General features: G+C 47.1%; 2 protein-coding genes across 8 annotated transcripts in view; both read right to left on the reverse strand.

Annotated features, from left to right (window-relative positions):
• Positions 1-37: 37 nt before the first annotated feature.
• GHDC (GH3 domain containing) lies at positions 38-4,247 on the reverse strand. The gene is made up of 9 exons (XM_017646820.3): positions 3,969-4,247; positions 3,454-3,814; positions 3,053-3,174; positions 2,406-2,907; positions 1,848-2,040; positions 1,644-1,715; positions 1,435-1,568; positions 1,040-1,125; positions 38-803 (listed from the first exon to the last, which is right to left on the reverse strand). Exons 2-9 carry the CDS (start codon positions 3,734-3,736, stop codon positions 585-587), a joined length of 1,611 nt encoding a protein of 536 aa, XP_017502309.2. The 5' UTR covers positions 3,737-3,814; positions 3,969-4,247; the 3' UTR covers positions 38-584.
• Positions 4,248-7,506: 3,259 nt separating this feature from the next.
• The window catches only part of STAT5B (signal transducer and activator of transcription 5B), a 67,267-nt gene continuing 52,671 nt past the window's right edge, over positions 7,507-22,102 (reverse strand). For all 7 annotated transcript variants that reach the window (XM_073235605.1, XM_073235607.1, XM_073235603.1 and 4 more), the window contains 12 exons: positions 21,624-21,779; positions 21,106-21,285; positions 20,627-20,714; positions 20,427-20,549; positions 19,785-19,877; positions 16,954-17,160; positions 15,717-15,811; positions 15,488-15,618; positions 14,428-14,598; positions 11,035-11,086; positions 10,642-10,749; positions 7,507-10,132 (listed from right to left, as the gene is read on the reverse strand). In XM_073235605.1, the coding sequence (XP_073091706.1) occupies positions 10,006-10,132; positions 10,642-10,749; positions 11,035-11,086; positions 14,428-14,598; positions 15,488-15,618; positions 15,717-15,811; positions 16,954-17,160; positions 19,785-19,877; positions 20,427-20,549; positions 20,627-20,714; positions 21,106-21,285; positions 21,624-21,779 (1,531 nt within the window). In that variant the 3' untranslated portion in view covers positions 7,507-10,005. The remainder of the gene's footprint in view (positions 10,133-10,641; positions 10,750-11,034; positions 11,087-14,427; positions 14,599-15,487; positions 15,619-15,716; positions 15,812-16,953; positions 17,161-19,784; positions 19,878-20,426; positions 20,550-20,626; positions 20,715-21,105; positions 21,286-21,623; positions 21,780-22,102) is intronic.

Genomic DNA, 22,102 nt, shown 5'->3' on the forward strand with positions numbered 1-22,102 from the left:
CCTATAGTTTCCCCACAAGCAGACTCTGAGTCAAGAATCCCAGTGTGAGAACTTTATTTGGGAGGTGATCCTAGAAAGCACATATGGGAATGGGGATGGGAGGGATGCAAGGAAATCCAGTAAGAACCTTGTGAATGAGAGTTACCACTGTGCACACACGGTGCAGAATACACTTCAGAACTGTCACACTGAGGGACTTTAACACTGAGGTCTTTATTCACCAGCTCCTGTTTCTTATTACTGAGGGTCACTCCTGGAAGCATGAACTCCCAACACTTCCACCTGCCCAGCGCACTGGGCTGAGACACAGGAGCCATCAGCATGTATGGGCACTCTTGCAGTACCTGCCCTGGTGGGCAGAGGCGGCTTGGGCAGGGTGCTGCTGGCATCTGCTATCCTCCTGAAGCAACCCCTCAGAACTGGCTGACTACGTTGGACCTCCCTGAGGCCCAGCAGCTCTGATGGGCAGCTGTCAGGTGTCACAGAGACAAGGACCCTGGCCAAGGGCTCCCCCTCCAGAGAGGCCCCAGAGGAAAGAACAAGGAGGCCTGTGAGGGCAGATGGGGCAGTGGGCAGGCCTCAGCTCAGGACACCACCCTCTTCTGCAGCAACTGAGCCAAGTGCCTGTACCTAAGGACCCGGGGCATCTCAGGAGGGAAGGGGGCCAAAGAGCAGGTGGCCAGGGCTTCCCGGAGGGCTCTGAAGGCCCCCTGATCCACCAGGTGAACTCTGGCAGGGCCCACGCTGCCCCGGAACCGCAGGGACTTGTAGTGGGGAGAGGCTTCCTGAAGGCAATGGTCAAGCTGGAACAAAACAACCTGAGTGACGCTGGGGTGTGGATGAGGTGCAGGCATCTGTGCCCAGGTATACGTGGGTAGGAGATTCATGTGTACAGGTGTGTGTGTGTCTGTGGCACTCATCCCTCCCCTCCCAGGACCCCAGGGAGCTTCTCCTCCCTGCCCTCCTTTACCCTATCAGTCCCTGTGCCCACAGCCCTTGGGGGCGTGGTGCAGGCATATCCTGTCCCTGTCTTGTTTACCTTGTCTCGATTTTCCTCTGACAGGTTCCTCAGCCCCCTCAGCGACACAAACACCTCATAGTGGGGAGCAGAGCCCTCACAGGAATCTGCAGACACCCCCCCCACATACACACTTTTGTGGGGGACAGCTTCCAGTGCAAATGCCCACTGCCCCCACATGTTCTTCCCCACTCTGAATTTTCTTGGCAGGGAGTGGGATAAATGGAGAGGAGTATAATCCTCAATCTGAAACAGGGCAGGAAAGGAAATAGGGAGAGCAGGAGGGATGGCACTTAGACACAGGGCAGGACTCTGTTAGGAGGCTGGGTCTCATCTCCTTCAGAGAAGTCTCCCACTTCTCTGTAGGGGTACAGCCAACCCCAGAATGGAAGGCAGAAGCCAATGGAGAAGCTTACCCAGAATGCTGCTCTCCACACAGCCATGGTCCAACAGCTTGGCCCCTGGCCACTGGCCCACTGCCCAGCCCAAGGCCTCAGAGAACACATCCTCACCAATGTCTTCTCCTCGCACACTCAGGGCCTGGCTCAGCCTGGAGAGGAGGAAGGGGGAAGCAGAGGAGCCCAAGGCACAAGGTCAGCTCCTCAGCAACCCAGGGGTCACCTACCTGCAGATGAACCTGACAACTGGACACTGATTGTAGGTACCAACCACCTGTACCACATCACCCAGGCGACACCTGATGGGGTGGAAGTGGGACTGAGGTCAGGCCAAAGGCCCACTGGCTCATGCCCTTGGCCCTCAACAGGGTCCCAGAGGGCCTGAGGTGGCTGAGTGTGGGAGGTGAGGGAGGGGGCAGCCAGGTAATTACCTGGTATGGCTGGCACGGTCAGTCAGCACGAGCTCGTACTCCTTGCCCTTCTGAGCCTCGGCCAGCAGGACAGTGTGGGCAGACTCTTTCTGGGCTCCTTCCTTGACTGGAAGTAGCTCAATAAAGGGGCCTTCAGGGGGCAGGAGGTAGAGCCCGGCAGGCTGCTCTGGCCACAGGTTTAGGCCCAGCACCCCTGTGGGAGCAAGTGGCCTCTTCATCTGTGGTGTCCTTGCTTTCTGCTGGCAGTAGCCTCCCACCCTGGATCCCAGGCCCCAACCCTCTGAGCAACTGACCCCACTGCTGCCCTTTCACACACCCCTTTCTGGCTCCCCCAGGCTCAGCCCACTGCCTCTAAGGCCCTAATTGGGAACAGGCGGTTGTTCTGGAGGTGGCAGACCTGGGTGGGGAGGGTGGGGTATAAATGTATGAATTTGTGCAAATCTCTTAAGATTTCATGAGCCTCAATGAACCTCAGTTTATCAGTAAAGTAGAGCCACAGGTGTAGGGAGACTAAATGAGATGATTATGTAGGGCTTACTACCCTTGAGTCCTGCTGACCTCCAGACACAGCATAAGCAGGTGAGAAGAAGGCTAGCCCTTGGCACCATAAGGCCCCCAGGGCAGCCACAGCCTCGGCCTGGCCTCCTGCATCCAGAGTTACCACCAACTGCAGCTCTGGCCAGAGCCGAAGGGCCAGTCCTCGGGGTCCCTGCTCAAGAGCTTCCTGCAGCTCAGCTGCCCGTCTGGGGAGAGGTGCTCCTGGGTTACCAGCAGCTATTGCCTCAGCCAGCAATTCCACACTGGCCTCCAGGCCCAAGAAGACATCCAGGAGTTCGACTGCCGTCCTGGCTTCCAGTGCCCGCAGCCCTGGGGACCTCAGTGCCTCCAGCAGCAGGGCCCAAGAGTCCTTGGCTCCAGGTGGGCTAAGCTGGCCCAGGGTGTGCCAAGGCCAGGGGAGGGGGTGGGGCCAGGCGGACGCTGGGGTCACACGGGCAGTGCCTCCCGGAGCCAGCACTTCAGGGTAGGCCCTGTTTAGAGCTGCCAGACCCAGCAAGGTGGCCTAGAGGGAGATATGAGAGCGTGCTGGCCCTCGGTCTGAGCCAGACCCTGAGCCCCCAGGTGGAGGTTCTCCGCCCACCCTGGTGGGAAGGTTTGCTTACAAGCGGGGGTCTTTGGTGGGGCCGGGCTCCAGCTTCTCAGCTTACCTGCAGAGAGGCCTCCCCACAGTGCTGGTCTGAGGTAGGTGGCAGGCCCTGCTCCCCACTTTCCTTCTCCTCAGTCTGGCAGGCCTTGGTCAGAGGAACATGATTCCGGAAGGCGCTCATATCTGCAGCCCCAAGACACCATATACTCCTCAGGAAGCCGCAGTTCCCAAAGAATTTCAGGCAAGCCTGGTGAGAGCTGAGAGCAGGCACCCAGCACAGGCATGTGGGCAGGGGGCCCGAGGGCCAGGACGGAGCCGCCTAACAGTTTTGGGTCCGGGTGTCTCCGGTCAGCCTCCGTGGGCGGCAGACCGGGAGGCGGTATTTCAGGTTTGGAATCCGAGGTTCCGGGGGGGCTTCTTTCCCACGGGCCCTCCCGACCCCCGCTGACCCCGGAGACCCACCTGCGCTCGCCCCGCGGGGACGGCGGGGCCCCTGGGCGCGCAGACACCGCCTCAGGGCCCGCCGCTGGCTCAGGCCCGCCTGCAGCGTGCTCTGCTCCAGTCTCCTCCGCTGCCAGGCGGCCGCCCAGCACAGGAGCCCCAGTGCCGCACGGTGCTGGAGGCCAACGAGCCAGGGCAGCCTGGCATCCCGGGGCGACTTTTGCCGGAACGCGGCCCACGGCGGCGGCGGGAGCAACAGGAGCAGCAGCAGCGGCAGGAGCAGCAGCAGCAGGAACAGCACCATCACTTCCCAGCAACCCGTGGGAGGGCGGAGGCCCAGCCGCTGTGGAGGAGGGGTGCCCCACTCCTTCCCGCCGCTCCGCTGCGCACCGGAGGACAGGCAGGGGGTGCGCAAGAGAGTACAGCAAGGCTTTGGGGTCACGCCGCCCTGAGTTCGGATCCCGCCCGCGCCGCCTGTTGGCTGTACGGCCCTGGGTGTCCCGCAAGCTGCCCGACCAGTAAAACCGGGGTAATACCTCCCTCGGCAGGTGCAGAAAGGGCTTGAGGGGTGCGTGGCACACGGCGCTGCTTAGTGGACGAGAGCGGCTCCGCCTCTGCGTTCCTTGCCCCAGCGTCCACCCGTCCCGGCTCCGGGTCCCTCCCGAACCCCGGGCAGTGGCCCACACTACGTGCACCTGTCGCGGCCCTCTGCCAGCCCCGGTGCCCAGGGCCCCCAGCACTTCAGTCTCAGTACACAGCCGGCCGGAAAGACGGAGCCGCGGCTTTAAAGGGCTGGGCCCAGAGCGGGAAATCCGGCCACGAGCTTAGGGAGGATCTGCTGTGGGGCGTGCTCTTAAAGGGGCAGGCTGCCTCAGGGGCGCCACCGGTCCGGGGCTGGCCCACTCTGGAAGAGGGGTGCGGGGGGGTCCTCAAACTCCCGCAGGTGAAAGAAGGAAAAGTTGAATGCAAAGAAGAGTGCTTGAAGCAGCTTCAACTGGGAAATGGGTGTACCCCGTTCTGGAGCACGTTCAAGTTTGAGAACTGTTCAAAAGCAAAATTGTCTCCCAGTCCAGAAATCTTTTCTACAAAGGCAGTAAAGAAAGACAATTTTTGTTAACGAATAAAGCATTTAACCAGAATGTGATGCACATTGGAGGCAATCTGCTAAGAGAGTGCAAAGACAGACAGAATCTCACTCCCTCATACAGCCGCCCCAGACAGATGCTGTTACACACAGGGGCTCAAGATAAACCATAACTAGTCCTCAAGTAAGGGGACCTGACGGCACCATTTGTCACACATAGTTATCTTAACTCTACCTGGTGATTGGGGCCACCAGTTGTGCTTGCTAATAGGCTTGATATGAAGGAAAACGAAATTTGTCCCATCTTTGTGACAGGAGATAGTTTTGCAACTTGGAGCAAGGTGCCCACCTAAGTTAGGCTCTTACACGTTCATACTGTGAAGTTCATGAAAGCTGGGCTCTAGAATGAGGTTCTGCTCTCCGTGGTTAAGCCTTCCCCCATCCTGTGCTCTTTTATCAAGGTTCTCAGACGCTAAATCCTTTCAAACTTGACCTGCCTCTATATCTTGAAACGCTTGTCTTCTTTTCACAGCTGAGCTCCTTTGCATGGATCTACTCTATCAGGTTACCTGCCTTACTTTCATGTCTTTTTATTTCTTGTTTATATCTTTCACTTGATTTTTTTAAAATAACAGGTTTATTAAATATAATTCACATACCACACAAAATCACCCAAAATGTACAAGTCAGTGGTTTCCAGTACATTCACAGATGTGGACAATACCAACAACAGTCAATTTTATAATATTTTCATCAATTTCAAAGTCACCCATTACCCTTTAGCTGTCACCCCCTCCCCAATCCCTTCCCACCTCCCCACATGGAGGCCTAGGTGACCACAAATGTTTCTCTACAGATTTGACTGTTTTGGACATTACATGTAAACGGAATCATCTAAGACATGTATTTTTGTGACTGGTTTCTTTCACTTAGCATATTTTCGAGGTTCTTCCATTTACTATATTGTTTCAGTAGTTATTCCTCTTTGTGGCCAAATAGCATTCCATTGTAGATATACCACCCCATATTTAATTATCCATTCATCAGCTGATGGACATTTGGGGCATTTCTACTCCTTGGCTATTATGTATAATGCTGTTATGAACATTGGTGTACAAGTTTTCCATGGACCTATGTTTTTATTTTTTGTGTGTAAAAATGGAATGTAAGTGATTTGTTGGATTCTAATGAAAGGAATGTCTGGGTGGAATGGCTGGGTTGTTTAGTAACTCTTTAACTGTTTAAAGAGTTACTAAACTGGTTTCTAAGATTTTACATCCCCACCAGCAGTGTATGAAGTTCCAGTTTCTCTACATCTGTGTCAACATTTGTTACTATCTGACCTTCTGATGATAGCCACCTAGTGGAGTGTGATGTTGGTTTTAATTTGCATTTCCCTGATGACTAATGATGTTGAGCATCTTTTCATGTGTATATTGGCCATCTGTATACTTTTTTGGAGAATTATCTGTTCAGATCCTTTACCAACTTTTTAAATGAGTTGTCTTTATTATTAAGAGTTCTTTATATATTTTACATACTATAAGACATATGCTTTGCAAATATTTTCTCCCATTTTTGTGGGTTTTTATTTTTTTAAATTGAAGAATAATTGACATACAGTATTTTATTAGTTTCAGTTATACAACATAGTGATTTGATACCTATATATTATGAAATGGTCACTACAATAAGTCTAGTGATCATCTGCCACCATAAAAAATTGTTACAATATTACTGTTTTTCCTGTTGTACACTGCATCCCTATGTCTTATTTATAACTGGAAGATTATACCTCTTTCATTTTGATTATGTCCTTTTTAGCACACATTTAAAAATTTTTGATGGTCTAATTACCTATTTTTTCTTTAGCTGCTTGTGCTTTTGGTGTCATATCTAAGAATCCATTGTCAAATCTGAGGTCATGAAAATTTACCTGTATGTTTTCTTCCAAGTTTTATAATTTTGGTTCTTAAATTTAGGTCCTTGATCCACTTTTTATTGTGGTAAGACACACTTCAGATTTGCCATTTTAGCTATATTTCAGTATCCACTTCAGTGGCATATAGTACATTCACACAGTTGTGCGACCATCGCCATCATCCATCTCCAGAACTTTCTTGTCTTCCCAAATCGAAGTGCCACATACCCACAACACATTAACTCCCCCTTCCCCCTCCTCCTAGCCTCTGGGAACTACCATTCTATTCTGTCTTTGTGAATTTGACTCTAGGCACCTGACACAAGGGGAATCACACAGTATTTATCCTTTTGTGCCTGACTTATTTCAGTTAGCATAATGTCTTTAAGACTCATCCAAGTTGTAGCATTTGTCAGAATTTCCTTCCTTAAAGCTGAATAATATTCCACTGTGTGAAGAGACCACATTTTATCCATTCATCCACTGAGGGACATATGTGTTGTCTTCACCTTGTGGCTATTTCAAGTAACGCTGCTATGAACATGGGTGTAAAAGTACCTGCTTAAATCCCTGCTTTCAATTCGAGTATATACTCAGAAGTGGAAGTGCTGGATCATAGGGCAATTTTATTTTATGTTTAGTGTTTTGAGGAGCCACCATGCTGTCTTCACAGCAGCTGCACTATTTTACATGCCTACTTGCAATGCACAAGGACTCCAATTGTTTCACATCCCCTACAACAGTTGTTTTCTGGTTTTGTTTTCATAATAGCCAACCTAATAGATAAGAAGTGGTATCTTATTGTGGTTTTGATTTCCATTTCCCTAATGTTTGGGCATTTTTTGTGTGCATATTGGCCCCCTGTATATCTTCTTTGGACAAATGTCTATTTGTATCCTTTGCCCATTTAAAAACTGTTGCTGTTATTATTGAAGAATTCTTTATACTTCTGGACATTAATCCCTTATCAGACACATGATATGCAAATATTTTCTCTTTCCCATTTTGTGGGTTGCCTTTTCAGTTTCTAGTGTCCTTCGATGCACAAAAGAAAAACAGGACTCAACACTGGCTCTTCAGAGGAAGCCTTTATTGTAACATAAAATACACATTTTTCTGACTGCCCCAAATTGTACACAATACTTTTTTGGTGGCTATATACTAATTCACTTCAACACTAAAATCTGTATCTGAAATAATTTCACAAAGTTTTAAAATGAAAAATTATAAAAAGTATACTTCCATTTTAAGTTATATCTGCTTTTAGTTTCTCCCCTCACCCTCAAAAAAACCCTGCACATACCACACATTGAAACATTTTGATGATGATGTGTGTGTGTGTGTGTCTGGAGCGAGTGAGAGGCTGAGGCGGTAAGGACTTGCCATGGCCTCTTCTTGTGGTTTGCAGGCACAGGGAGAAAAGAGAAAATAAAACGTAGGTAGCAGGGGTACTTTTCAGTCAAAATCCCTCCCATCTACAGGCACAGCCTCAGGAAACAGGACAGCTCAGGAACGCTGCTGGTGTGGGAACCCCGGCTCCTCGGGGCAGCCACAGTGTTCGGCACCTGTCTCCCAACCCCAGGACCTACTGTAAAGCGAGAGCTGGGCCCTCAGCGTGCCCTAGGGCTGGATCCACTACCCATCTGAAAGTGTGTCCCTCCCTGCACCCCGTCAGGGCTGCTGGAACAACAGGGCACCCCTCAGAGGCAGGTGCTGCCGAAGGCCAAGTGGCCAGCGGCAGGTATGGGAGGTGAGGGCCCTCTAGCCTGGGCCTCCCGCAGGCCGACTTCCATTTCACCTTTCCCTAACACTCCCATCCTTGGGGTGGAATTTTAACCAAATCTTGAGGGGTACAGAAGGGGCTTAGCAGCATCCCACGCCAAGGCTGGTATCCACGGAGGGGTTGGCCTGCTCCTCGGAGGCAGAGAGATTCTACTGCCCGGCATAGAAAAATAAATCAGTGTATGAAATCAAGCCAGAGCAAACAGCAGCTTTTAAAAAGTTATCTTCCAATAAATAATTTACTACAGAGGAGTATGTTCCTTCAGCATCAAAACACTGATAAATTCAGAAATTATTTCTGTAAAAAAAATATCTATTCACATGTATAAAAATAAGGATTTTAGGGCCATTCTCTCCTGGGTGTGTGTGGTTATGTCCTTCTTACGGAGAGGGGGGCCAAGGGATGACCTTGGAGGCGTACTCCAAAAGCTATACCTGCTTCCCCCTCTTCTCGTCTACCTGCCACAGCCCATGCCTTCCTTCTGGTGTAAAGCTGCTAAAGAAATTGTGGACCAAATTATGTGGAGGCTTTCTGGTTTTGTTTTTGCAGCTTACCAAACTTCCCAGCAAGCCTGCTGACTGCATCTCCCCAATGGACAACGCCCAGCACCCAGCACTCTGCACCAGGTGGGCCAAGAACATTGAACCCCCACTGAACATGCTGGCCCTGGGTTCAGACCCCACTCCTGCTGCCCACTTCCCAAGACAGCGTGTGTGAACACTGAAGGGACATGAGGTGGCCTGGTTATAATGCCACAGGACCTGATGCAGGAAAAAAGAATTCTGATGTCAAATTAGTGTGGGGAGGGGAAAGCAAAAAGTCCCAATTTAGAAACAAAAACACCATCCAATGTCTGCAAACGGTCATTATCAATAAGCCTCCAGACAGCCTGGCGTGTGCCTCCATCAGCGCATAGGAGGGATGGGCAGACGGACCGGCAGCTTCCCTGGGCAACAGGGAAGCTTTCTCAGCACCTGGCAGCCAAGGCCGGGCATTCCACACAGGCTGAAACACAAAGCATGTCAACACTGCAAGCTTTGTTACATGACCCTCCCCTTCCCACTAGGTCACCAGATGCATCTGCAGGGGCACACACAGGAACAGAGAGGGGGAAGGAGGAGAAGGGAAAGAATATCTAGACGGGTTAGGTGTTATTTAAAAAGCCACTACCCATCAGAGAACCCATGACTTCCCTTGCCCCAGCTATCATTTTATGTCTCCCCTTTGCCCATCCCTACCCAGGAAAATGGGGGTGGGAAAGAAGGAAGGAGGACTGATATTCTTTCTCAAAAGGCAGTTTCTACATTTCAGAAGAGAAGCAGAGACAATCATGGTTCTATATCAATTGCTTGGTATACACAGTAACAAAGAGTCACCAGAGAGAAGGTGCTTTCTCCTCCCACAGTCCTTCTCTTACTTTAACAGCCGCATGTAGAAATATAGCCACCCTCAAGACACACGGCCAAGTTCAGGGTTCATGGAACTGCCTTTTTGCACAAGGTTAAAACCACCATAGCCTCTGTTTGTGGCCCCTATGCTGTACTAAACTATAAACAGCAAGTGGGAGAAACACCACAACATGCAAACTCATTCATACACTCACACACTCACACTCCCTTCACTGGTGCCACCATGCACAGAAACACTCACGTCACAACTAGTATTAACACTTCACATTATGAGTATTGTTTCCAAAGAGAAGCGATTCATGGAATTAAAACATCCACAAGAGTAACTCCCCTGGCGAGGATGAAGAAGCTGAAGATGGGGGGGGGTCGGGGCGCGTCACGACTGCGCATGAGGGATCCACTGACTGTCCATAGGTCGGCCCAAGAGTTCCTCCACACGTCGTGCCACATCCATTGTGTCATCCAGGTCAAAGTCCCCATCGTTGTCAAGGACAGGGTCAGGGCTTGGGAGGGAGAGAGAAGAGAGAGAAGGGAAAAGTTGTCAGAGGCCATGATGAGCAGCCCCCGACACCCTGCATCCAGCAGCTGAGCGGCCCGGGACTGCCCGAATGCTCAGCCTAGGCTTCGTGGGCAAAGAGCTGCGTCTGATCGAAACGCTGGGGAGCACAGTCCTGTACTGGCTACACGGAGAGACTCAGCCTAGACTCCCCACCCAGCTGCCCCAACACTGCTGTGCACACATCTAAACCCCCTATCTGGTCCTCCTACAGAGCAAGGAAGACCTCCATTTGGGGAGTGGGGAGATGACATTTGCCCAACCCCACTCTGAACTACCAATATCTTCTGGCTCCATCTCTCCCTCCCTTCACCTGGGCACCTGCCAGAGCCCAGCCTGGGCTGGGTGGCCTCAGGCCTAAGGAGCTCTGGATTTCTTTGCCCAGTGGCCCTCTGAGGGGCCAGCCTAAGGCCAAGCGCCCAGGCCCTCCCCACAGAGCCCCAAAACACGACCTACTTCTGTGGGAACATGTTATAATGAGCCTGGGGGCACACGGCTGGGGAGGGGGCCTGGTCCATGTAGGTGGCGCTGCCCCCCGCAGACTCTGCAGATGCGCTCACAAACCTGCAGAGGAAGCAGAGCAGGGCCTCAGCTGCCTTGGGGAGGGGCTCAGGGGGCATCTTTATGTCTTTTCTGGGGATAGAAGGGGCTGTGGCTGCAGGAGTGGGGCCCTGGGTACTGCCCCGTGGTGACTAAGCCCAGTTCCCTCCCCAGGCTGAGTGGGGTTTTGGGGAAAGGGCAGGCTGGGCACACTGGGCCCGTGGATGGGAGGAGCAGCAGAGCGGGGTGAGGAGAGCCGGGGGGACAGAAGAGGCAGCAGGGGGCCAGAGCTGGACCCTGGACACTTACTCAGGGACCACTTGCTTGATCTGTGGCTTCACATATCCGTCCACTGCTTTAGCTGCCAAGGGGGGAATGGTGATGAGAAGCAAAGTTCTCAAATGAAATAAAAACACAATTTCCCTTCTTTTCACCTAATTTAACTTAGGATCTGACATAAGCACTTAATATTTTAATCTGTTAGGAGGACCTGGTAGAGGAGAAACCTTAATGCTAAAACTCCAAGTGAAGATGTCTTCCAAGCTGGTTGGCATGTGCTAATAAATTCTTCAAACCACAGAAAATATGTACTTCAACTCAAATCTAAATTGAGCATTAACTGCATAGTAACTGTAAAAAGAAAAAATATCTTAAAAAGTTTCAAGTCACAGATGCAGCAGAGGGACAGGACTTGTTCTGTGTCCCAGGGGACAAAAACATGACCAATAGAAGGTCCAAAGAGAAAGAATTTTCAGTCATATAAAGAAGAAGGTTGCCATAATTAGAGCTGCCCAGAAAAGAAATGGGCTGTGTGGGGAAGAACTGATGTTCTTATCACTGGAGGTTTTCAAGCAGAGGGTGTACAACACTTGTCAGGCATCACACAGAGAAACCTAAGCATGAGAGAGGAATGGGTGGGACTTGAGGACCCAGAAGTTATTCTGACTCTGAATATCTACTCTTCGAGGAAAGGGAATGTCACTCTTTCTGGTATCTGCGTGTGTACCCTTGGGGTTCTGCATTTGGGGTTAATCTGATGGCCACTCATGCCAGCGAGTGTCATCTGTGCCCCACAGCTGGTTCAAAAGAATGCTGGTGTTTCACTCTCCACTGAATCCCCACTGCGATGTGGTAGGCTAGGGACAAACCTGAGAGTGATCTGGTGAGCCATAGCTTTGAAAGGCTGGCTGTGGAAATCCTATTAAGTAGGTAGAAGGAATATGATAGTCTGATGGTGGTGAATTAAATAAGTCTTGTTTCCTGGGTATGTGAGTATGGGGATAAGTGTGATCTTAACTGTACTAGACAATGAAGACTACTACACTGAGGACAACAGGATGAAGAACTTGTCAGTCAAACAGCCCAAGACAGGGCCACCTGGTTCACAAAGTACTGGTCATCCTAAACTGCTTGTGCTCTGGCTTCAAATGTCATGTGCTACCTTTCCATAGTATCTCATGTTTTTATACACTTTATAATCTACAGAGAATTTTATAGGTTGGAAGAAAAGATAAAAACCTAAGAAATGCTGTAAAAAATAGGATTTAAAAATCTAGGTTAGTTGTGCTAAACAAAAACACAGTGATAGGTTTAATCCAAAATATAACATACACTGAAAATATCTTGGCTTATTTCCCCATGCAAACATAGAACCATTATCTTAGGGTGGGGAAGGCAGGATACAAAAAGCAGACTCTATGAAGGAAACAGGTTGGCAGATTGAGTCATATAGAAAATACAACTTTTGCACCTAACCTAGCAAAAATAAAACTTAAATGTTAAAAGAACAATGACACACTGAAGAAAAAAATATATATAATAAAGGGTTTATTTGCTTTATTTACTGCTATATGTAATAAATAGCATTTGTTTATTGCTATATGTAATAAAGGATTTATCTACTATATAAAAATACTTACACATCATTAAGGAAGAAAGGAACCTCAAAAGAAAAATGAACAGGGAACATACACATACTTCACAGAAAAAACACAAACGGCCAATAATGTGGAAGTTAAGAAATACAGGTCCTGGAGCTAGACTGTTTGAGCTCAAATCCTGGCTTGGCCACTTTTGGGCTGTGCTACCTTTGGCAAATTATTTTACTTCTCTGTGCTTCAGGTCCTCATATGCAAAGTGGGGATAGTAATAGTACCTACTTCATAGACTTCACCTTTAATTTGAAGGTTAAATGAGATACTGTGAAATGTGCTCAAAATACTGTCCATAAGCAGTAAGCTAATAACAGTAAATGAACACTAAGCATTCGATAAATTTTAGCTGCTATTATTACCCTATTTATGACTATTGTTATTACTATAATTATATGACAAGATGTTCTGAACTTACCTAGAACCAAGGAAGTAAAAATAAGAACTAGGACATGATTTTTATGCCAATCAGACTGGCAAATATGAAAGGGATGCACAGATGCTATGACTGGCAGGAGGATGGCAAAGCAGTTACTCCAACAGACATCTGTAGGAGGAAAACGGATTTCCCCTTTCTGGAGGGCAATTCTGCAAAGATGTGTCAAAATGCTTAGAAAGTATATACCCTTTGACACCAAATCTACTTTAGGAATTTATCCTAAGGAAACAGTTGAACAAGATGTATGGACCAGGTTATCTCAGTGTTAATCATAACAAAAAACTGAATAACTTGAACTGTATCTTAAATAACTGACATGGCCTCATCAGAAAATGGAATTATATGCCACCATTAAAATGATATAAGATGTTATTTACTGACCTTAACTCTGCCTATGATATATTTTTAAGTGGAGGAAAGAAAAAAGTCAGGTTGCAAATGATGATGCATAGTATGACCCAAGCGGGCCCCTCCTTTTGCTTTGCCCTCATCTGCTACCACTTTCTTCCTGCTCAGGAAGCTCGTTTCAAAAACCTTTGAAAACTCGAAAGGTTTCTCAAACACATCAACCTCACTCCCACCTCAAGGTTTCTGCACTTGGTAACTCAGATTTACAGTGTTTCCTCTCTAGATCTTTGCATGGCTAGCTTCCTCACTTCATTCAGGTCTCTTCTGACATCACCTCCTCAGAGAAATCTGCCTTGACCACCCTAACGAAACGCTGCCCCCCCATCCTCCTCCTGTCACTTCTCTATTGCTTGGCAGATCCCTTGCCTACTTCACAGTGTCCATCACTAAATTACTTACTTGTTTACTGTCTTCCTTTCACTACTACATTGTAACCTCTGCAAAGGAAATATACTTGGTAAGCAGCTGGTGACAATGAATGAAGAATACTATCTCTATAGATTGGGAGAATATTTATTAAATTGTTCCCAACGGTTCATTTCTAGATGAGAGATGTGTGAGATCTATTTTCCTTTCTACATCTTTCTGGAAATTTTACAATAAATACATAACACTTTTAGGTTCAGAAAACAATACAAACATCTCTGTTTTGAAATACAAAATTTTACCTTCCTAATTTATTTGATCTAAGCTTGTTTGAAAAGCAATTTGCTCCTTTCAATCTGATACATGGAGTTAATGGCAGGTATATTTTCTGTATGACTGAAGATTGCCCAGGATTCACATCTACCCTGGATAAGCTCAAACAACAGTAACAAAGTACTAATTGTTTTAGGTTTTCATGCAAGACAGACGCACAGTCACACAAAACTAAAACACAACCAGAATCACAACAGAACCAAATCAGAGTGCGAGCACTGTTACCAGTGGCGGGCTCGCATGGGACTGGCGTGTAATATTTGGAGTATACTTCATCTTTGGGCCGGTCAGGAAACACGTAGATGAGGTAATTCAGGTCCCCCAAGCGGTCGGCCAGGGACCGGATGGAGAAGTCTCTGGTAGTAAAAGGCATCAGATTCCAAAACATTCTTTCCTCTAGATCAATAAACAGAACAATCATATTCTAAACATGATTTCTGAATAGGAAACCTTAAAACAGCTATGCTACAAATTAATACTCTCTATTAAAATTGCCCCAATAAAAATATCCATTAAAAAATAACCACAGCTTGTAGATCAAGTAATGTTTTTAAGCCATGGGTAGATAAGCAGGTAATGCATTCGCCACTTCCCTAGAGATCCAATGACCTCAGGTAGTTTCAAGTTCAAATGGCATTCTGTCCCTCTCTAGAAGAAACAGCTCTTACTGACCAATCCGTGAGTCCCTTATATGTAAACGCATGTAAGAGAAACAGGAAGCATGTACAGAGCCAGAGGACGTGTGAGGGCTATTAAAATCTTTATAAGTCACAAGAAAACTAGCACACTACTCTTATCTTACTTACAGTGAGGGTCAGAGGGAAGAACTAACATTCTTGGGTGGAAATGGTCAACAGCAATATACTTATGTGAACTAGGACAAAGGAATAATTAAAATAGCATATTATTTATAGTCTACTGACTCCAAGTCATCAAAGTAATTCTTCACTAAAATAAGCTAGAGGTTGAATAACAAGGCAAACATTTCGAAACAAGCAGCAGCTGAAATTGTGAACAGAATGTGGTGTTTCATGTAGCCACTGTGTCAGGGTTGCACACTTTTGTTTCTCAGAACTAGTAAATGTGTTTCCCATGACAAGAGTTCCCATGGCATGTCCCATGACATAGGCTGCCCTGTTATCAACAGCTATGTCACAGTTATACATGTGTGTTCCTTTCATCAGTACTGGCCTCTTAGTAAGTACTCAGTGAGTCGTCAGAGTAACCTGGCAATGAAAGCCGCTAACCAGAGCTAAGATATGCTTTATAAGGGTGGGGCACTCACGAGAATCAAACTTCCAGGCAATGGTGATGCCACCAATTTCAGAGTCGCTGAATCTCAGCAGGAAGGTCCCATCAGGCTTGTTGATGAGTAGGTCATGGGCCTGTTGCTTGTTCACAAAACCCAAAATAGCCCTGGATCACAAAGACCAGAGAGGCAGACAGCGCATGATGTTTCAACGTGGAAAAGATGACCTAACTCAATTAGTGATTAAAGAAACGACGGTTCTCACCCATCATTCCAATGAGGCTTAAGATGTTTTTTTAACACTTCCATTACACCATCAAACCACTGCCAGAAAGTGTAATTCCGTCCGGGTAAATTCTCCTGGTCGGACACAACAGTGAACACGAGAAGACATGAGTCACACTGGAATATCACCTGTATATTACATTCTTTAACCGGAAAATCTAGGTGGAAAGCAAACGTCTATTTTGTCAGAATCATACCAACGTACACACCTGCCTGACTTTTTACCAAATGGTCCTACAACCAAACACACAGAACAGAGAGGAAAAGAGGGAGGAAGGGGAAAATACCACAGAGCGATGACCCACACCGCCTGGGCTCCTGCTGCGAACTTTCCACCTAGATCTGGGCTGACCGGTTCTTTGATGTGTGGTCTGACCAGCAGAAGCACCCCCAGGAGCTTCTGAGAAATGTGTATTTTCAAGCCCCATCTCAGACCTGCCAAGCCTGCAGCTCAACAAGATGCTTCAGTGATGTGTAAATCTGGACTGGATTAGATCACCCCGTGAGGCCACAGAGATCGCTCCCTTGCACAGCTGTTACTAATAATTATTAGCAAAGTGCAGTTATCTGATTCTGCTGGAAGGCAGAAAATTTACTGCAATGGCAAAGGCAGACCACTGAGACCTTCCCTGTCCCTATCAAAACTCCTCTGTCTACAGTAAACCTGTGTACCAACTGCTTAGCACACAGCCATTTACAAGACTACAAAGTCTCTGAATTAGGGTGTTTAAACACTTGGGGAGGGGTATAAGCACAGAAACAAAAGTTAAATTTATACCAAAGATGTGACAGGTGATATCTGAAAAAGTTTCCTTTGTCGGCATCCCCTTTTGAGGGTTGAGGGTGCATCACACATCAGGGGACATCAGCGAGTCAATGGGACAGAGCTGCGGAGTCCTCATCATCACAAAAGCTTTACTCCTCATGAGGTGTGTCAGCATTTGCTACTTCCTCAGCATAGTAAGATGTTATAGAGTCACTACTTGTCTTCTCTGTGCTATAAATGCGCTAGCTGCATACAGAGCCTAACTTACTAAATAGTCAAAGAGGTAATTTTCTACATAAACACATGCGGTTGTCCTCTTTTCCGTGGCTTTCCTGTTACTTTGGGGACATTTCATTACAGACACGAAGAACAAGGGCCCAGAGCAGGGAGACTCTAAAGGCAACTGGTTGGGAGGGACCGAGCTGAGAAAGGCAGCTCCGGCAGCCCTCACCCTGTTGAACTGGGACCAGGACACAGACATGCCGCTGTAGTCCTCCAAGTGGCCGCTGCTGCTGTTGAACAGCTTCTGCGCCAGGAACACAAGGTTCTCCTTGGTCAGGCCCCGGTTGCTCTGCACTTCGGCCTTGAATTTCACGTTGAGCGCTTCACACAGCTGTGGCCACAGCACTTTGTCAGGCACGGCAAATGGCACCCTGCCCTGAGGGGACAGAAGCCAGAATCTTATGAGAAAACAGCTGCATGATTTATTCCCTCCACCCACAAAAGAAAAACACTGATGGCTGGATATAGTTACAAATGGTTGCCTTGCTCAGCCGGAGGATAAAGTCAAACTTTATTGGGGTAGGCAGTTCTGTGCAATTCAGAAGGTTCCATTTTGCCTGCTTCATACAACTTAGACGGTAACCTCATGCCATTTGTGGTGCTCTCTAAATGAGCCACTGAACGTACAGTCCACCCCTATGTTCTAAAAGCCACAAAAACAAAACATGACCAAGGTCTGGCTCTTAGACAGTAAACTCAATGGGAAGAGAAATCTAAAAAACTGGGTCTCTAGGGACACACACACACACACACACACACACACACTCACACCCCTTCTGCCAAAGAACTCTAGCTCAAAGTGAAACAACTTAGTATGAAGAGTGGAAACTGCAAGCTGGATGATTTTACTGAAAAACGGGTTAGAATTTGACTTTTTTAATAACCACTTTTCATTCCATTCAGCCACAGCAATTCATTTTAATTATAACAAAAGTATTTTTGAATAGGCAATTCATTCACATGAAATAAAAATTGAAAAACAGAAGGGTATACAGTGAAGTCACTTTCCTATCCCTGCTCCCCAGCAACCCCATTCTTCTTCCCAAAGCATGGAATCTAGTTTATTGTGTATACCTCCAAAGATAATCTACATGTGTCAGCAATATAATTTTTCCTTCTTAAAAATGTAAGTGGTAGGATTTGCAACAACATGGATGGAGCTAGAGGATATTATGCTCAGTGAAATAAGCCAGGCGGAGAAAGATAAGCACCAAATGATTTCACTCATCTGTGGAGTATAACAACAAAGCAAAACTGAGGGAACAAAACAGCAGCAGACTCACAGAACCCAAGAAGAGACTAGTGGTTACCAAAGGGGAGGGAGTGGGGAGGGGGTGTGGGAAGGGAGGGAGAAGGAGATTAAAGGGCATCATGATCAACACACATAATGTAGGGGGGTCACAGGGAAGACAGCGTAGCACAGAGAAGACAAGTAGTGACTCTATAGCATCTTACTATGCTGATGGACAGTGACTGCAATGTGATGTGTGGGGGGACTTGATAATAGGGGTGAATGTAGTAACCACATGTTGTTCATGTGAAACCTTCATAAGATCATATATCAATGATACCTTAAAAAAACAGATAATATGAGAAAAAATATGTAAGTGGTAGGTTAAAACCCACTTTTATATATCTTCTTTTTTTCACTTAATAGCATATCTGCAAGACCTCACATCAGCACATAAATTCCTTTTTCTTTTGTGGCTGCTAAATAGTCTACAGAACGGAGTGACAGATCTGGTTAAATAACAGATTTAACTAGACACCCCCCAGATGGGCATTTATGTATTACCCCCAGTCTTTAGCTATTACAAACAATGCTGCAATGTCCTTTTGTCATTTGGCATATATGCAAAATAGCTGTAGACTAAATTCCCACATGTAGGCACTTATTTTGAAACAGCATAAAAGGTACAGTGGTCATTAACATAACTGAAAATGTTAAAAATTCATATTTATTTAGACAAGATACTTTAAGAATGAGATGTTGCAGGAGATGCCAGCATTATATGGGGTGGGGAGGGGTGGGATTTGCAGACAGGCAGGGAAGGAAATGACAGAAGATACGGAAATCGTATCCAGGAGGCTGATCAGGACTTGATGTAGGCAGGTATTTTTTTAAAAGGAGCCTCAAACTCAGGGATTGTAGCATAAGCACAGAATTTCTGCTAAAAATCTCACCTTTGCAGCAAAAATATTGTTCTTTAAAGAGGATTGCTGAGAATGCTAAGTAAGACTCTCCACATTAGAGAAGGACATACTTTCATGTCCCAAATAATAACTCTAACCCTTTCATCAAGCTTTTGTAGCTTGGTCTCTATTGGACATATGCAAGATAGAACTTTGTCTACTGGAATGTTTTGAAAATGCTCATCAAATAGTGCACTAGCGGTACTCAGATAGCATTCAGGTGCATAAGCCACAAAACCATATTTGTTCCTTTACACAAAGCATTTCATTCTTCATGAGAGATCTGGGGTGAATCACAGAATCTAAAATTTGGAGAAGACATTAAATATCACCCTCATTTATTGGAAGACCACAGGAAGCAACTGTTAAGCTAAAGTAACTTCCTAAGAGGTCTAACTTATAGAAGGGGCTTGGAAGCCCCAAATTCCATTCATAGTTACCCAACAGTTCAAAATTATGTTTACTGAGTACTAATTATGAGACAAGCATTTTGTCTGTTATCTAATTTAATCTTCCTAAAAATGTTATGGAGCATTATTGTCCCTGTGTTGCAGATGCTCCTGGGAAACAGGCTCAGAGAGGTAGAGTGAAATTCCCCTGGTCACAGAGTGAAGGAATGATAGAGCTTGAACTCAAACCTTGGCCTGACTTCAAGCCCATGCTCTACTTCCCACATCCTCTCCATTCTGCCTCCCACTAGGGAAAACACCATTTTTTTATTATGCTTTTTTTGAGGATAACACACAAAAGAGATTCATGACATCAGTATCATATCTTGACACCCACAGGCTCAAGGAATCCACTCACAGGCTCTGCAAAAGCATTGTCCCAGAGAACAGTGGCCGTTGCATTGTTGTCCTGGCTGCCATGAACAATCACCACCACCGGGAGTGACAGGGTCTAAAAAGGCACAGGAGGAGGGCTGAGTGCTGGCAACCCCACTTTCTTCCCTTCTCTTTTTCTATCATCTGTTCCTTCTCTCTTCAAGTTTCAGTAAATGTCAACCTCAAATACAGAATCTGAATGGCTCCAGGAATAACAGGACTTCTCACACCAGCACAATCCTAAAACTTTTAGGTATTTTAAAAGAGATGTTGTCTAGGTATTTCTGAAGGATGGGGTACATTTCTCAAAGTTACATGGAGAACAAGAGAAAAAAAGAAAGAGTATGGAGGCATTGCTGGGAAAAAAATCTCAAGTAACAAATGTTTAAAACTTAACTAGAACTGTTATTCAAACTCATCCTGAGAGATGTTTCTCTTGGTTCATTTTTATTTGTATCTCCAGTTGTTTTAGTTTGTTAAGAGAATCTAAGGGATAGTTTTAAGGATGAGGTCTCCCCACTTCCTGTTCATTGGTAGTCAAAAAGAAGATACGTTATCAAAACAATCATTCTGTGATATAAAGTACATACACACATGTGCATGTAAAGCTGGGGAAGGGCTTTACCTTGACTTGAAAAACCAGTTCATTTCCACCAACACTGAATTGTGATTCAAACAGGATTGTAAATTTTTCTTCTGTCACTGACTCTGCTCCACGACGGTCAGACCTCTTAATTCGTTTCAGGGACTACAAATGAGAAAATAAAATGGTAACACCCTCGAACAACTACAGAAAATCTGAGCTGCTGCTTCTCCCATCCTCACCATGTTCCTGAAGTGGGCACTGAGAGTGCCTGTGGCTTGGTGATACTCCATCACGCAGCAGTTGTTCAAGATCTCCCCACTGTAATCACTGCAAACACAGAGACTCAGCACTACATCTATATAGGTGCTCAGTATGCATGGGAGAGAAAATATATTAAAGGTACAAGGAAATAAAGAAGGTTGTTGAAAATATAAGTCATTCAGAGGAAATGTCACCTGCATAAAATATACATGAAATAAACACAGATAAAATATAAAATAAATTTTCTTGGATGTATAACTACTAAATGAAACAAAATCATAGTTTCTTCACATAAGAACCCACTTATATTCTTTCTCTGAGAGCCAGAAGCAGCCAGAGGACTACAGGGCTCCTACATAAGAATGGCTGAGTGCAGAAAGCATCCTAGAAGGGGGGATCACTTCCTTCCTATTGCAGGGACTCAAGGAAAGGGGCAGAGGGAGGGAGGCCCACGCACTTGCGGGTGTTCTCGTTCTTGAGCAGCGACTTGGCCTGCTGCTCACTGATGATGGTGGCCTTCACCTGGGGGGGGTTCATGTGCACGTTCAGCTTTCCTCCCACCAGCAGGCGCACGGTGGCTGCAAACTTGGTCTGGGTCTTCAGGACCTGAGGGGGCTGCTTCTCAATGATGAATGTGCTGCAGGGACACAAGTGACCAGACAGACGAAGTGATGCTGGCTGGCTCAGCGGACAGGGCTCAGGTCCCAGGGAGGCCACAGAGTCAGAGGATGGTGGGAGGGGAGGCAGGGAAATGAACTCGGCAGCTGGCACAGGCTGCAGGGCACCAGGTCAGCCTGTGTACCATCCACTGGAGAAACTGGGCAAGGTCCACACCCAGCAGCAGGGGACAGAGGAGGATGGGAGTGAGAGGCAGACACAGGGACGCAAGCGCAAGCTCCCCATCTGCAAAGCCCCCAGCCTCCCCCAAGCCAGCCACAGGAGGGGCGCTTGGCACGGCCAAGAGGCAGCAGTCACCTGGTCACCAGGGCTGAGATGATGTCTGTGATGGTGGCGTTGACCTCAGCCAGCATCTCCTCCACGGGGCCGGCGATGGGCAGCTGCTGGCAGAGGTGCTCGGCTCTGCGGATCTGCTGCCGGTTCTGCCAGATGATCTCGGCCAGCTTCTCACACCTGCACGGGAGCCCCACGGTCAACAGGAAGGACAATGGTTCTCAGCTGCCCCCAGGTCAGAGGATGGGGGGCTCCCTGTCTGAGCCACCACCCCTGACCCCTGAGCAAAGGCACAGCTGTCCTGCCTGCAAAAATCACAGACACACAGGAGCAGCGACCCGGATTTGTGTCCAGCCAGCCTGAGCGGTACTCTGCATGCCTGGCCCTGCCCTCTCCCTAACATAGGGACTCCCTTCCCAGGGAGGTGACACAAGACAGGGGCACTAAGTCTGTATCAGGAACCAGAACCAGCGGTGAAATGGACCCGCTGTGGGGCAGAGGGA

Source organism: Manis javanica, chromosome 4, assembly GCF_040802235.1.
Source record: "Manis javanica isolate MJ-LG chromosome 4, MJ_LKY, whole genome shotgun sequence".
NCBI classification, from domain to species: Eukaryota; Metazoa; Chordata; class Mammalia; order Pholidota; family Manidae; genus Manis; species Manis javanica.

Excerpts from the sequence above, each read along its gene's own strand:
- GHDC (XM_017646820.3), bottom strand. The coding sequence starts at position 3,736 with ATGGTGCTGTTCCTGCTGCTGCTGCTCCTGCCGCTGCTGCTGCTCCTG. Across the intron at positions 3,175-3,453 it reads TCCCCGCGGGGCGAGCGCAG|ATATGAGCGCCTTCCGGAAT; the intron begins GTGGGTCTCCGG and ends TTGGGGCTGCAG. Across the intron at positions 1,569-1,643 it reads GTTGTCAGGTTCATCTGCAG|GCTGAGCCAGGCCCTGAGTG; the intron begins GTAGGTGACCCC and ends CCTCCTCTCCAG.